Source organism: Cetorhinus maximus, chromosome 1 (genome assembly GCF_964194155.1).
Source record: "Cetorhinus maximus chromosome 1, sCetMax3.hap1.1, whole genome shotgun sequence".
In the NCBI taxonomy this organism is placed as follows: domain Eukaryota; kingdom Metazoa; phylum Chordata; class Chondrichthyes; order Lamniformes; family Cetorhinidae; genus Cetorhinus; species Cetorhinus maximus.
In genome coordinates this window covers 19,499,844-19,513,882 of record NC_135879.1, presented here as the reverse complement: position 1 = coordinate 19,513,882, position 14,039 = coordinate 19,499,844, and the positions used below count along the sequence as shown (strand labels likewise).

General features: G+C 41.9%; 1 protein-coding gene across 4 annotated transcripts in view; it reads left to right on the top strand.

Moving 5' to 3' along the window:
- Positions 1-14,039, top strand: part of LOC144678643 (serine/threonine-protein phosphatase 2A 55 kDa regulatory subunit B gamma isoform) — a 334,751-nt gene that overhangs the window by 298,353 nt on the left and 22,359 nt on the right. For all 4 annotated transcript variants that reach the window (XM_078538387.1, XM_078538413.1, XM_078538405.1 and 1 more), the window contains 2 exons: positions 7,282-7,451; positions 11,878-11,969. In XM_078538387.1, coding sequence (XP_078394513.1) covers positions 7,282-7,451; positions 11,878-11,969 — 262 coding nt within the window. The remainder of the gene's footprint in view (positions 1-7,281; positions 7,452-11,877; positions 11,970-14,039) is intronic.

The window sequence follows — 14,039 nt, the reverse complement described above, 5'->3', positions numbered from 1 at the left end:
CTCCGCGACTAACTGGATAATGCTGTGGTTTAGACAGTGCCCTTTAACTGCCGGGAGCAAGATTCAAATCCAGCCCACGTTGATGGGATGGTTATCTGTTGGTTGAAAGAGCTGTCTGCGAAATGTGTTTGGACTGTTTTAATCTCGTTCCGAGTCAGTCTCTAATTGGCCAAGTTGTTCAGGTGGGACTAAGGCTCGTGAGGGGAGGCATTGGTGTAGTAATCCAGATACCCAGGGTAATGCTCTGGGGACCTGGGTACAAATCCCACCATGGCAAATAGTGAAATTTGAATTTTTTTTAAATATCTGGAATTAAAAATCTAATGATGACCATGAAACCATTGTCGATGGTTGTAAAAACCCATCTGGTTCACTTATATCCTTTAGGGAAGAAAATCTGCCATTCTTACCTGGTCTGGTTTACATGTGACTCCAGACCCACAGCAATGTGGCTGACTCTTACATGCTCTCTGAAATAGTCCAGCAAGCCACTCAGTTCTCAAGGACAATTAGGGATGGGCAGTAAATGCTGGTCTAGCCAGCAATGCCCACGTCCCATTAAAGAATGAAAAAAAGAAAAACATGATAAGAAAGTGCAACAGTGGTGCAGTAGGGACAGCCTCTCAGTACCTCACTCAAGTACCCAATGGTCACGTGTTAATCCACAGCCTGTTCAGCCCTACATCCACTGTCTCCTCTTCCTGACTAGTTACATCTTCAAAAAAAACTACCAACTTTTTAAAACACTTTCCCTTATGTAAAACCATGGTGATTCTGTTTGCTCATACTATGATTTTCTAAGTGCGTTGTTAAGACTTCCTTTAATAACAAATTCCAGCGTTTTCCTGATGTATGGTTCCCAGCTGGCTGGCCTGTAGTTCCTTATTTTCACACACTTCCTTGTGTATCGGTTTTACATTTGCTAACTTCCACTCCACTGGAACTGTTCTCGAATCTCGGGAATTTTGGAAAATCCACAGTTCCTGTAGCTTTCTCTTTTGGACCCCTAGGATGTAGGCCATCAGGCCCTGGGGATTTGTTGGCTTTTAGGCCCTTAAGTTTCTCTAATATGTTTTCTCTGCTGATAATTCCTTTTAAGGTTCTAGGAACATAGGACAGGAGCAGGAGTAGGCCATTCTAGCGCTTCAAGCCTGCTCAGCCATTCAATAAGATCATGCTGATCTGTTTGTGGCCTCAACTACACCTTCCTGTCTGAGACCGCCCGCCCTCCATAACCAATCAGTCAGCATTCTCTTTACATTCGGTATAAATTGTTATTTTTCCCTTATTGGTATTCTTGCGAAGTGCCCTAATGAGTGTAAGATGAAAAGTTTAACATGTCTCTTTTTTCAGCAATACTCAAGTTCTGTACTACCAAACGACTATTTGTATAATGGTTGAGATTCCGTTTGTTTCCAGCAAGTCTATCCCATCTCTCTCTCTCTCTCTCTTTCGTTCTTTCTTTTTCCCTCTCTTTCTATTCCTCTATCTCTCTTCCCCCTTTCTCTTTCCCCTCTCCCTCTTTATCACTCTATCTCTTCCCCTTCTCTCTTTACCCTGTCTCTCTCTTCTTTCTTTCTTCCTTTCTCACTGTCTCTCTCTTTTCTCTCTCTCTTCCTTTCCCGCTCTCTTCTCCTCCCCCTCTTTCTCTTTTGCTTTCTCTTTCTCTCTCTCTTTTCCCTTCTCTCTTTCTCTCTCTCTTCCCTTTCCTCTTTCTCTCTCTCTCTCTTTTCCCTCTTTCTCTTTCTCTCTCTCTCTTCCATCTTTCTCTTTCTGCCCCTCCTTTCTCTCTCTCTCTCTTCACTCTCTTCCCTTCTCTCTTCTCTCTCTGTCTCCACAGCTTGGCTTCCCTAGCTGTCCAACTCATAATTAGGAGTCATTCAGTTGACAAGAGTTTTAAACTTTTTCAGCCAACACACAAAACTTCAACGGAATCCTGCAAGAAAGAGATGTTCCCTGTACTCAGCTTGTACTAAAACTCTAAACTATAAGTCCTCCTTGAAACTAGAACCATACCCACAACCTATTCACATGCAAGGTTGACCATTTTCTCTTGTTTATCTCCCAGGCAATGTGGTCACATGATCATTTACTGGAAGTAAGGTGCTTTATTAGAAATCATTTCCCAGAGAATCCTAGTTCACAAAGTGACCATCACCAAAACATAGTGTAGGTTTTCTTCTTCCCCAAAAGCACATGGGTCATCACAGTATCACTATCATCTGTGGAGCTCTACGCAGGGAAAACCAGGAGAGGAAGAAAAGGTGAAAAAATTGGAGGACAAGAAATGAATTCAAAAAAGCAACATCACCAACTTGCAAACATGAAATAAGTGCAAATTGATCGTTGTGTGAAATGATTCATTTCACGGAAACCCTTATTTCTATCACTGCACCCAATAGATTAAAATAGGAGATGAGTGCTGTTTCAAGATTCCGATTGTAATTTCAAAGTCTTGTTGATTTTGACATGATGAATGATGCTGTAAACCCTGTTACAGCAATATATCAGGTATCTTGTAATACAAACTTGATGATTTTCACTTCATAAATCTCTCAGTAGTGCCTGAGTGACAGTCAAATAATAATGAGCTATACTTTCCATGTTTATGCTGATATATATGTAGTGTGGCTCATAAAAAGACTGCTGCCCAGAAAAGACACGAATAATATACAGATTTAGAGAATTCAAGCAAATTAGTAACAGTTGTTACAATCCCCATAGAGGCTGAAAACGTTAAAGAAGATATTTCAATTTCCAGCGACTGTCTGGAAGGATCACACAACAAGATTTCAAGTTTTAAGATTTTTACTGTAATAAGCAAACTAAAAGTAAACTTTGCCGACTAAACACTACTTTTGTAGGAAACTTGTACTCAAAGCTACATTAAAGCATTAACAGAGTTAACTTTTATGTGACCGGTAACCACCTCCACCCCACCCCCCGCCCACGCCTTGGCCATACGTTATGCCACACTTTCCATGGAATTACAGTCCTTAAAGGAAACAGTCCATAGTTGCTTCCAGCTTCCAATGGGTTTGCGTTTCTCCATTTCCCAGAGTCATAATTTTGAGTGACCATCTAAAGATGCATTGTTTTTCGAGAGTTTCCAAATCCACTACCAGCAGTAAAACTTGCTCTGACAATTCTGACAAATTGCTTGGATTCCTTAGATGGCTACGAGATGCATCTCTTTGACCCAGAGACAGTCTTCTCTCCTGCATCGGTAGCTCACAGAGAACTCACAGCTCTTTCTCTCTGCCGACTGCACTAACTGGAGTGCTTTTCGTTTCTTTCTCTTTTCCCTTCTCCCCAAAATCCTGGGGACAGAAAGTCTATTCACTGTCAGCACAGCTGCTCCTTGCCTTTGTTTCCAGGTGTGAGAACTTCACACCTTGCTCGGCAAGTCTTTTGATTTGGGCTCCTCTTGTCCTCATAGCAACCAAGCCATCTAGGCTTGTTGCCTGCAGAATGCGGCACAGGTCAAATGAGCCCCTTCATTACTCCATTTTACTTTGCATTAAACAGACATCTTAAATGGTGATCTTATAAAACCTTGCATTCATAACGGTGTAAACTTTAGGGAGACATCATGAACACAAATGTTGCAGACTCGCATGCGGTACTGAATGGTCTATATTAGAAAATGAAATTGATCCATGTGCGTGATACACAATGCAGCAGAGTTGCCTGCAGTGTTGAAGAGTTGAAAACTACTTTATTAAACAGTACACATCAATACTTAACTCACATAGTGAAATGGATCTAATTGAGAGGTGTGTCTGCAGTACCAATGGTGATACTTATAGAGTAGCACGTTATTAGGAAATTAAGACCTTGATATAGATTGGGAGCAGGGGAGAGTGTGGGGGAGGCTTTAAGGGGAAATGTGATATGGAGATGCTGCTGATCACAAAGCTAGGGCCTGATGTAAATAAATTGTTGCTGTCGCCCAACTGGCCAGATTGAGATCCCTGCAGTTCCTGGGGTAAAGGGATTGGTGGAGGAGGCCTCTAGACCTCTGATATTCAGGGCTGTGGACAGGTTCTGGTAAGATGTAATGGTGCCATGATAGTCGGGGTGAGGGCTGTGATGGTGCTATGAGAGGTTGCTTTGACAGAAACGCGATAGGGTGAGAGGTGTGATGGTGCCCAATAATCGGGGAGGGCCAGAGACTGGACTCTGATGGTGTGGGGTAGGGCTGGGGACTGGACCGTGATAATCGAGGGAGGTCCAGGGACTGGACCATGATGGTCAGGGGGAGAGCTGGGGACTGAACCATGATGGTCGGGAGGTGGCCAGGGACTGGACCATGATGGTCGGGGGTGGGGGAAGGGTGGGGACTGAACCGTGATGGTCGGGGGGGTTGGGGAGTGGGGTGCTGGGGGGACTGGACCGTGATGGTCGGGTGGGTGGTGACTGGACCGTGATGGTCGGGTGGGTGGTGACTGGACCGTGATGGTCGGGTGGGTGGTGACTGGACCGTGATGGTCGGGTGGGTGGTGACTGGATCGTGATGGTCGGGTGGGTGGTGACTGGGCTGTGATGGTTGGGGGTGGGGGGGAAGGGCAGGGACTGGACCGTGTGGGATGTGGGCCCCGCTCTGTCAGTGATCAGGGGAGGGAAGGGTGACCCGTTTTAGGGCAGGCCTTCGGCTTTCTCGTAACATTACTGGATCCTATCTGCATATTTAAAACAAGACCCCACTTCCTTGCCATGGGCCTTTGTGCTGCTCACCTGTTCAAAAGAGCGGGATAATACTGAGACGTGCAAAGAAAGAAGCAGGATTGTTGGTTGTAACTGGCACCCGTTATTTTCGCTTTCCTCCAACCAGATTCTGCAAAATCAGGAATAAAAACAGAAAGTGCTGGAAAATCTCAGCAGGTCAGGCAGCATCTGTGGAGAGAGAAACAGAGTTAACGTTTCAAGTCTGTATGACTTTGTAGGTGGTGCAAAGTAGGAGGTCAGTGATAGGTGGGAGCTAAGGAGAGATTGACAAAGATGTCATGGACACAAGACAAAGGGAGTGTTGATGGTAGTGTTAAAGACTAAAGAAGATGCTAATAGTGGCATAAAGGTAAGATAGCAGCATATGTTAATGGCAGACCAAGGGTCAATGCTCTACATCACTCCACCTGCTTCACCCCCTTTAAAAAAAATCCATCACACCTCTGCTTCTCTTAAGCTCTGAAAAAGAGTCACATAGACTTGAAACATTGACTGTGTTTCTCTCTCCACAGCTGCTGTTTCTCCCTCCACAGATGCTGCCAGACCTGCTGAGCTTTTCCAACATTTCCTGTTTCCATTTCAGATTTCCAGCACCTGTAGTATTTTGTTTTTATCTGCAAAGTTAGGGCCAGCTAAAATGGAGGTTTAGTGTAACTGACCATGCAGGAGGCTTAGCATCGGGATTTTCATTAAGTAGCATTTTGTATGTTACTCGGGCCACGATTTTCTGGTTTTCCTTCACATTGTCATTGGAGGCCACGGTTTTGGAAGTGAGGAGCTTCTTGTCTTTAAGAAGGGCTATCGTCCTCTGGGAGGGTGTCTATGTTCTGACTAGTACACTCACCCTAACAGGAACAAAACAGTAATGTGATTGAATATGATCAGATTTATTGAGTCAGCGATGTCAATCAGTGAGTTTCCATTCATTTGAGATTATATATAATTCAAACAAATTAATGAAGAAAGATTGATCTATAGAGAAGGAAAGAACAATATTAATGTTGTTGCCATTTCTCTCCATACTAAATTGGATTATCATGAAAGTTTTACTAATGTTGGATGTTCCTGCACTGGACTGTAGATTATTCAGTGCATTGTAGACATCTGGCAGTAAGTGCACTTAAATGGATTGTTTTACAAAGTGATCATAAAGATAACGAGTTTTGGCTATTCTGTGTTTCTCTAGCCTGTATTAATTATTGGAGAAGGCCATCAGTTCCTTGGTGATGCAGCAGATTATTTTATTTTCATTTTCACAGGATCTATTGTGAATGATATGGTTTGAGGCTGTGCTCGTTCCTGAGGCCAAAAAATAATTTTGTTTAAAGGAAAAATTAAGATGGCTGCAAAACGAGTAATGCCATTTTCAGATACGAACTGAATTGGCATGGAAATTTCCTCCCTCACAAAGGGTTGGTGGAGGGGGGGGTTGGTGGTGGGCAATGATTTCCAAGTGTTAAGACTAGATTTCTTTCACTTACCTTTTGAAATGTAATCTCACGAAGTAAAGAGCACAGGCAGGTAAATGAATTTGTCTCCATTCGGGTTTGGAATGCTGATTGTCAGATATTTGAAGTTGACAATTGGACTCATTTGACAGGATTTGGACAGATGTAAATTCAGGTCAGTTTGGACCTACGGTGTTGGGAGGATTGAAATGTTACAGACAATTGGTATCCTTAAAGTTGAGGTGGCTCAATTTGGATCAGTTCCGATTGCTCTATTGTCAATTCAGTCACTGGCCTTAGCTCTGGGAAGGAATTTGTGATACTTCCTGTTATCTTTAGTTCTTGTTCCCCACACTCCCTATCATTTTGCAGATCTGGACACGCACGGATGTGTTCAATATTTTGTCTGTTTTCACATTCATCAGCATGTAAAATCTGAGACGGAGAATAATGACTTCAGTGCTCAGAATGTTTTTTTCTCATCTTATTGAATTGGCACCATACTGGGTGAAACAGCCCAGAAAGGATCTATGCTAATGAATAGCCTGAAGGTAATATCATCATTCTGAAGGTAATATCATAATTAAACATGATTACTTGCATTGCCTGGTGTCCTTTATGAAATGGTTTTGTAAACGACCAATAAAGTCACTAACTTGCATCGACTGGTGTTTGAAGCATCTTGAAGGGAAAGCTACAAGTGGGGTACATGATAACCATAGAATGCTCTTTTTCATGAAAATGCACTCAAAATGCTCATCTGATCGTTGCATAAATTGATTAAATTCATCTTTTCAATAAACTCTCTGCTTACATTTTGTAGCTCAATTGATATTGCAAAACTGTTTTATGAAATGGTCTGCAATCGTGGATCCAGTTGCCATAGAAACTGGCCTATTAAAGAATCCCCTCTATTTTAGGCCCACATTGCATTAAAAGGAAGGAGGCAATTAATATTACCATGAATTCATTGTGATTATATGACGTTCCTTTTAATATCTCTTATCCGTGAATTTGTGATTACCTCTCATCTGTGAATTGGTGATGATCCAGTGTAACACAGGGAGCTACTTTTAATGTTATTTTCATTTATTTTGCCCTGCAGTGTTTGAGGAGCCGGAGGATCCCAGTAACAGATTCTTCTTCTCTGAGATAACCTCTTCAGTGTCTGATGTGAAGTTCAGTCACAGTGGCCGGTACATGATGACACGAGATTACCTCACCGTCAAAGTCTGGGATCTGAACATGGAAACCAGGCCTATAGAAACATATCAGGTACTCTATATTCAAAATTAGGAAGTGCAATGCAATCATGTCCTTTTACCATAACCTCCACTGGATGAACTGCGCCACTATCTCTGATGTCAACTAGCTATGCAGCATAAGTTGTGAATGCAATACTTGGTTTTATGTGAGTTCTGAAATGATACAGCATAGAAAGAAGCCATTCAGTCCATTGTATCTGTGTGAAAGAGCAGTTCAGCAAGTTCTACTCTCCTGTCCTTTTTGCATTGCCTTGTATTTTTTCCTCTTCAAGTAGACATCCAAATCTCTTTTGAAAGTTACCATTGAATCTGCTTTACCTGCATTCCAGATTGTCATAACTTTGCTGCATAAAAAATTCTCCTCATCACCTCTCTGCTTCTTTTGACAATTAAAACGGGAGTGTCTGACCATAAGACATAGGAGCAGAAATTAGGCCATTCGGCCCATCGAGTCTGCTCCGCCATTCAATCATGGCTGATAAGTTTCTCAACCCCATTCTCCCACCTTCTCCTCGTAACCTTTGATCCCCTTACCAATCAAGAACCTATCTATCTCGGTCTTAAATACACTCAATGACCTGGCCTCCACAGCCTTCTGTGGCAATGAATTCCATAGATTCACCACTCTCTGGCTAAAGAAGTTTCTCCTCATCTCTGTTCTAAAAGGTCTTCCCTTTATTCTGAAGCTGTGCCCTCGGGTCCTAGTCTCTCCTACTAATGGAAACATCTTCCCCACGTCCACTCTATCCAGGCCTTTCACTATTCTGTAAGTTTCAATCAGATCCCCCCCTCATCCTTCTAAACTCCATCGAGTATAAACCCAGAGTCCTCAAATGTTCCTCATATGTTAAGCCTTTCATTCCTGGGATCGTTCTCGTGAACCTCCTCTGGACCCTCTCCAGGGCCAGCACATCCTTCCTGAGATACGGGGCCCAAAATTGCTCACAATATTCTAAATGTGGTCTGACCAGAACCTTTTAAAGCCTCAGCAGCACTGTAGCAAGGACCTTAGTGTTTGAATGCTGCCTAAAGAGGCATGTTTCAGACATATGAAGTTCATCTTCATGGACAGCTGATTCTCACTGACAGGTGGGCCAAACAGAATATTGCAAACATATTCCTACATTTGCCAAGTCCACGTACAATCTGCATCTGCTGGGATACAAGAGGCTTGCTAATGATCCCCCGTCAGTCCAGCAGAATCCTGGCCATTGTCTACCAAAGGGCCTCCAAATCACCTTCTTCTGCTTCTTAAGTTCTGCTGCCCGAAGGCAGGTCTGACCCACAGTACCGTGACCTCCACCACAGGTAGGGCAAAGGGGCAGGTCCTGAATGCACTGCAGCCGGAATGGGTTTCAAACCCTGGCTTTTGGCACCAATCTGCTCTGACTGTGGATCAGTCCAACCAACTGAGCCAACCGGTCCCCCAAGGAGTCCGAGTTGCTGTGGCAACATACACTTTACATGCATTTTGTAGTCCGGAGATGGTAGAAGATCCAATTTTTTTTTCCCATTTCATGGCTGACCAGGAATCTCTCCTGCTGTTACCACCTGCCATTTGGCATATATTGAAAGGATTTACAAGTTGATCCTCAACCTGTTTGGCCGCATTATGCATGCTCATTCCTTAGCCATCAAGTCCTGGAGTGGGACTTGAACCTGGAGCTTCTGGCTCAGAGGCAGGGATGCTACTCACTGCGCTACAAGAAGTTCTGGCCTCATTCTATGTTTTACAAATTAGATATAACAGGACATTACTGTTGAAGTCAATGATACCATGTTCATTGCACGGTGCCTAGCAGTTACAGAAGGCCTCAAATCTGCTGACAGTCGTGACACAGTCACTCTAAGGGTCACTCAGACACAGGCAAGATCGCGAAAGAGAGACAGTCAGGAAGAAGAAATGATCCTCCCCATCCCCAACCTGGGGATAAAGCAGGAGATCGTGTTTGAAACCAATTAACAAAATATTTCACCTTTGGAATTTTGGCTTTATGAAGAATGTATGGGTAACAAAGGTTTTTTTGCATTTAAACGTTAGTTAACATATAATGTCACACCATAGCCATGATCATTTCTGAAATCGAAATGAAATTTATTTAATCATTGGGGCCCACACTTCATGGGGGCAAAGAATGTCATGTTTTACATCTTGAACTTGTTTCCCATGGCTCCCTTTGTTAATCTTACTTTTTTCCCTTTGCCTTCCTTGCATCTGCCTGTGCTACCCAAAACTCCCTATTTAAAAAAACACAAAGGCAGCTGACTGAAAGCCATATGGGGTATGCTTGAGGTCTATTTTCATACTTTTTCTCCAAAGTCAATAACTTATTTTATCCTTTAGGGGTTTTGATTACTTCCTCTACAAGATCAATAGTTGACATGGGGGCAAGTAAATGAACCAGTAATACTTAGACATCAATAAATGCTGCAAGGCAATAGGTTTACTGCAAAGGGTTTACTATGGGTTAGTTCTCTTTGGTCCTCAAGTCGCTTTGTGCTTGTGCAAGTGCGTGTACAAAGGTCCCTCAATAGAACTGTCTCCTGTACCATGCCATGTTTTTAGTAAGCTCTCTTAATAGTTAAATCACTTAACAAAATAAATAGTAAATTAGCCAGTTAAAATATTTCTGATATAATATGCTCTGAGTTATCATTCCCTGGCTTTCAGTCAAAAAGCCCTAAGGCTTTATTCCTGCTATAGAACAATTAACCAGTGATGTTAGGAAGTAGACTTGCCATCAGGAAATGTAACGATTATAGATTTGCTTTAAATAATAACTGCTTATTTCTAAAAATGACAAGTCCAAGCTGGTTACATATTTAAATCACGGCAAATGCTTGTTCTTTCCAATGAGCCACGCTTACTTCTGAATTAATTCTTTATAGCTGGTTAGTGAATGATCACCACATTTACCTTGGAGCTTTCCATCTGAACCGCAGCAGAATCAGTGACCTTAAACAGCTATACTTACATTATCAAGAGTGTCTGATCCTGATACTGTCTGCCGAAACCAAACGTGAACTTGCTGTCTTCTACATTACTGCCCTTTTTGGTTTGGTGCTACATTATTGACCTCTTCCATACTGTTTGACCATGCAGTTCTCCAAGTCTGTCGGCTCCAAATTAAGGATTTATCAAGTCCTACCCTTTGGGAGTGACAATGACTCATTTTGGTTTTAAAATGACTTGATTCAATACAGGTCACTGTTACTTTTGCTGAATGAATGCCACTTCAAATCGTTCCCTGCTGTTGATAGCACTGGTAGTAGTGAAAATGAGATGTCATTCCATAGACATTCTACAGTATGCAGACTACTACATCCGGTGTCTGTAATATGAGGTGTAGACAAATCACAGACAGCGTTAATTGCTTATTACAGGGATACAGTTCTAAAACTACAGTGATTAGGAATGGTATTTTCCAGTGAGGTTCAAGGAGCTGTGGACGAACAATGGTTTAGAATGTAGATGTGATGTTGCTAAATGGAGAGAATGGGCTGATCGTCTCTTGTGTTGTTTGTATGTGCAATGGAAATTTTTTTGGTTTGTCGTCTTCATTAATACATTTGAAACAAACTGTTGGATCACAATTCTGGCAGTTCAGCAGTTGAGATTCTTGTTAAACAACCCACTGTAAAGCAACAACAACTGAAGAAATTTGAATTGAAGAAGCCAGATTGTTTTTGATTAAATAAATGATTAAATAAATGTTTGTACATTGCCGTTGTCCAAAATATTGATTGCTTCATCTGAAGGATTGAGTTTGCTTCCAATCTCTGTTTCCTTCCTGCCACTTTCCTTCCCTCCTGAAAGTTTCTATCTAACTAAATAGACTGGTACAGGCTGCGTTCTATCTATCGTGCATTTATGGTTATATTATGGATTCTATCTTAAGCAAATTCTCCAGTCAACCCTATATTCTATCTCAGGCACATTCACTGCCTCAGAATGGTTTACACCTAACACATATTTGCTATGGTCTAGTTTCTATCTACTGCACATTGATGGTCAGCCTGACAGATCTAATGCAATTCATTGTCAGTGTACCCTATATTTAACAGCCATTCACTGTCAGCGTGTAGCTTAGATCTGATGTATATTTGCAGTTACAAAAGCTGTTTTAATATCCTAGGAGTATTATGTTTTCAGGAAATTTCACATGAGCAGAACAGTTAGTGGTAATTGTGTACTTTAGCACAGAAAGGATTGCCTAGAATTGCTATGAGTGTCAATTTGAAGCATTCACATAATTGGGCACTGATTTTGGCAGTGATATACTCCACGTGAGAAGAAATGTATTGATTATGCTTTCGCTTTGTCAATTGCGATTGGGTTTAAAACTTGTGCTTTTATTATGTTGCTAATTGCTAGTAATTTACTGTTGAAATAGCATTCTTTCAATTGCTTAATATTAATGTTATTTTGTTAACAGATTCATGATTACCTCCGGAGTAAGCTTTGTTCTCTCTACGAGAACGACTGCATCTTTGACAAATTTGAATGTGCGTGGAATGGGTCAGACAGGTCAGTAGCCCTGAATCTTCGCTTAATTCTAGATCATGATATAAACAGGTTGCTTTGGTGTTCCTGAGCAGGTTGAGAATCTTCCTCTGTTGGAAGGTAACTCTCAATTCTGTATTATCATTAGACTTCTGGTACAAATCCTAGATAACTCACAACCTTGTATCGTTGGACTTTTTCATGTTTCACAAGAATTTGTACTCTTGCGTTTGAGGCTGTGAATCTAGTCTTTTTAATTTAATTTAACCTCATGGAGAATGGTCTTTTTTTTCTCTTCTAAAAGTAGGTAAATGTGTTTTGAGTCTCAATTTACTGTGCTATGATTGCAAATGACTATTCCATTTTATTTCTTTATTTTGCTATGATGCACATTGCCTCCTATTATACAACAAGTTGCCTGGCAGGAAGCAGATCTCAACTGTATTAGAGTGTCACATTACACACAGATTTGCTTACCAAGACATTTCTAGATTGCCCTGCTATGCTGGATATTTGGGTCAGTGGGAGATTTCCCCCTGAGTAGGGATGAAGGAATAGAGAGCTGTTATATGTAAACTTGCTGCCAGCATTTAATTGCCGTAGGTGGCGCAGATGGGAACGAAAAGTTGCACATGGAACCCAACCAAGCCACATTAACAAGGACTGTTCAAGTGTCGCAGTGGCCCTGAGCAGGACAGATGCCAGGCTGCTGCCACATGTCGATTCTATTTGTAATGAGACTACATGTTCTAGCTGAGAGAGATGGCAGTTCAGACGAGGCAAAGAGCAGAGTTTGGGTGGACAGCCTGAGGCAAAGGGTGATGGTGAAGTTAACTTTTTTATTCACGTGTGCGTTCAGTGGAATGTTTGCGTGTCTGGGAGCACTCTTGACTAAATCAGAGGCAGGCTGGAAATCTGAAATAAGAACAGAAAATGCTCAAAATACTCAGCAGGGCAGGCAGCATCTGTGGAAAGACGAACAGAGATAACATTTCAGGCTGATAACCTTTCGTCAGAACTGGGAAAGTTAGAAATGTAGCAGGTTTTACGCTTGGTAGGTAACTTGCACACATCAAGGTTCCACAAACTGCAATAAGATTAGTGACTTAATCTATTTGTGATGTTGTTTGAGGAGTAACGGTTGGCCAAGACACTAGGAGAACTGTTATTAATTAAACGCTGTTCATAAGCGTGGTGCTGCTGTTGTTTGGCAATCGGGCCTTTGCCGCCTGTCTCAACTGGAACCAGTTGGCCCAGCAAATTTAACCAGGCAGAGAACATAGGTGGAGGGAAAAGCAAAAAGGAAGCTCAGTGATAAATAGAGAGCAGAGAGAGATTAAATGATTAAAGGGATGGTGGTGCAAGGCAAAAGAAGATGCTAATAGGACAAGTAAAGAAACAAGAGATGGGCCTGTATGAGGTATAAATGGGAAAAGCAGAATTATCACTACAGTCTGCCATCCAAAAAAAATGCAGCCAGAGGTTATGATCTGAAATTGTTGAGCTCAATGATGATTCCTGAAGGCTGTTAAAGTGCTTCATCGAAAGATGAGGTGCTATTCCTCAAGCTTGTGTTCAGTTTCATTGGGACAGCGAAGGAGATTGATTGAAGACAAAGGTTAGATTGGGAGTCGGGCAGAGAATTAAAATGAGAGGCGGTGGAGGAAATCAGTTCTGTGGGTCATGAAAGGCTGAAACAATGGGTCTACCAGGGCAGTCTTGTTTGTGGATCTTGGGGATGGAGTAGAACCAGGCTGTGTGAGGCTGTGGGACTATGAAGTTGAAGACCATGAAGAACAGGTCTCCAGAGGGGATGAAGTCTTCCAAGCGATGGCTTGATGTGCGGTGATGGGGTCATGGTACAGGATGAGGTAGGAGGTGTCAGAGTTGGCATTCAGCCTCTACTGTTTCTCATCATTGAAATCACAAGTCAAAGCAATTATTTTGCAAAGCAAATATTGCAATGTACAACTTATTTTTGGGTTCCTTGCTTAATTAATAAGGAAGAAAGATATTACTAGAGCTTTGATGATGTAATTTGCAGCAATGGAATGAAAGGCAGATGTAGTATTATCTTAATAGTCTTTGAGTCTG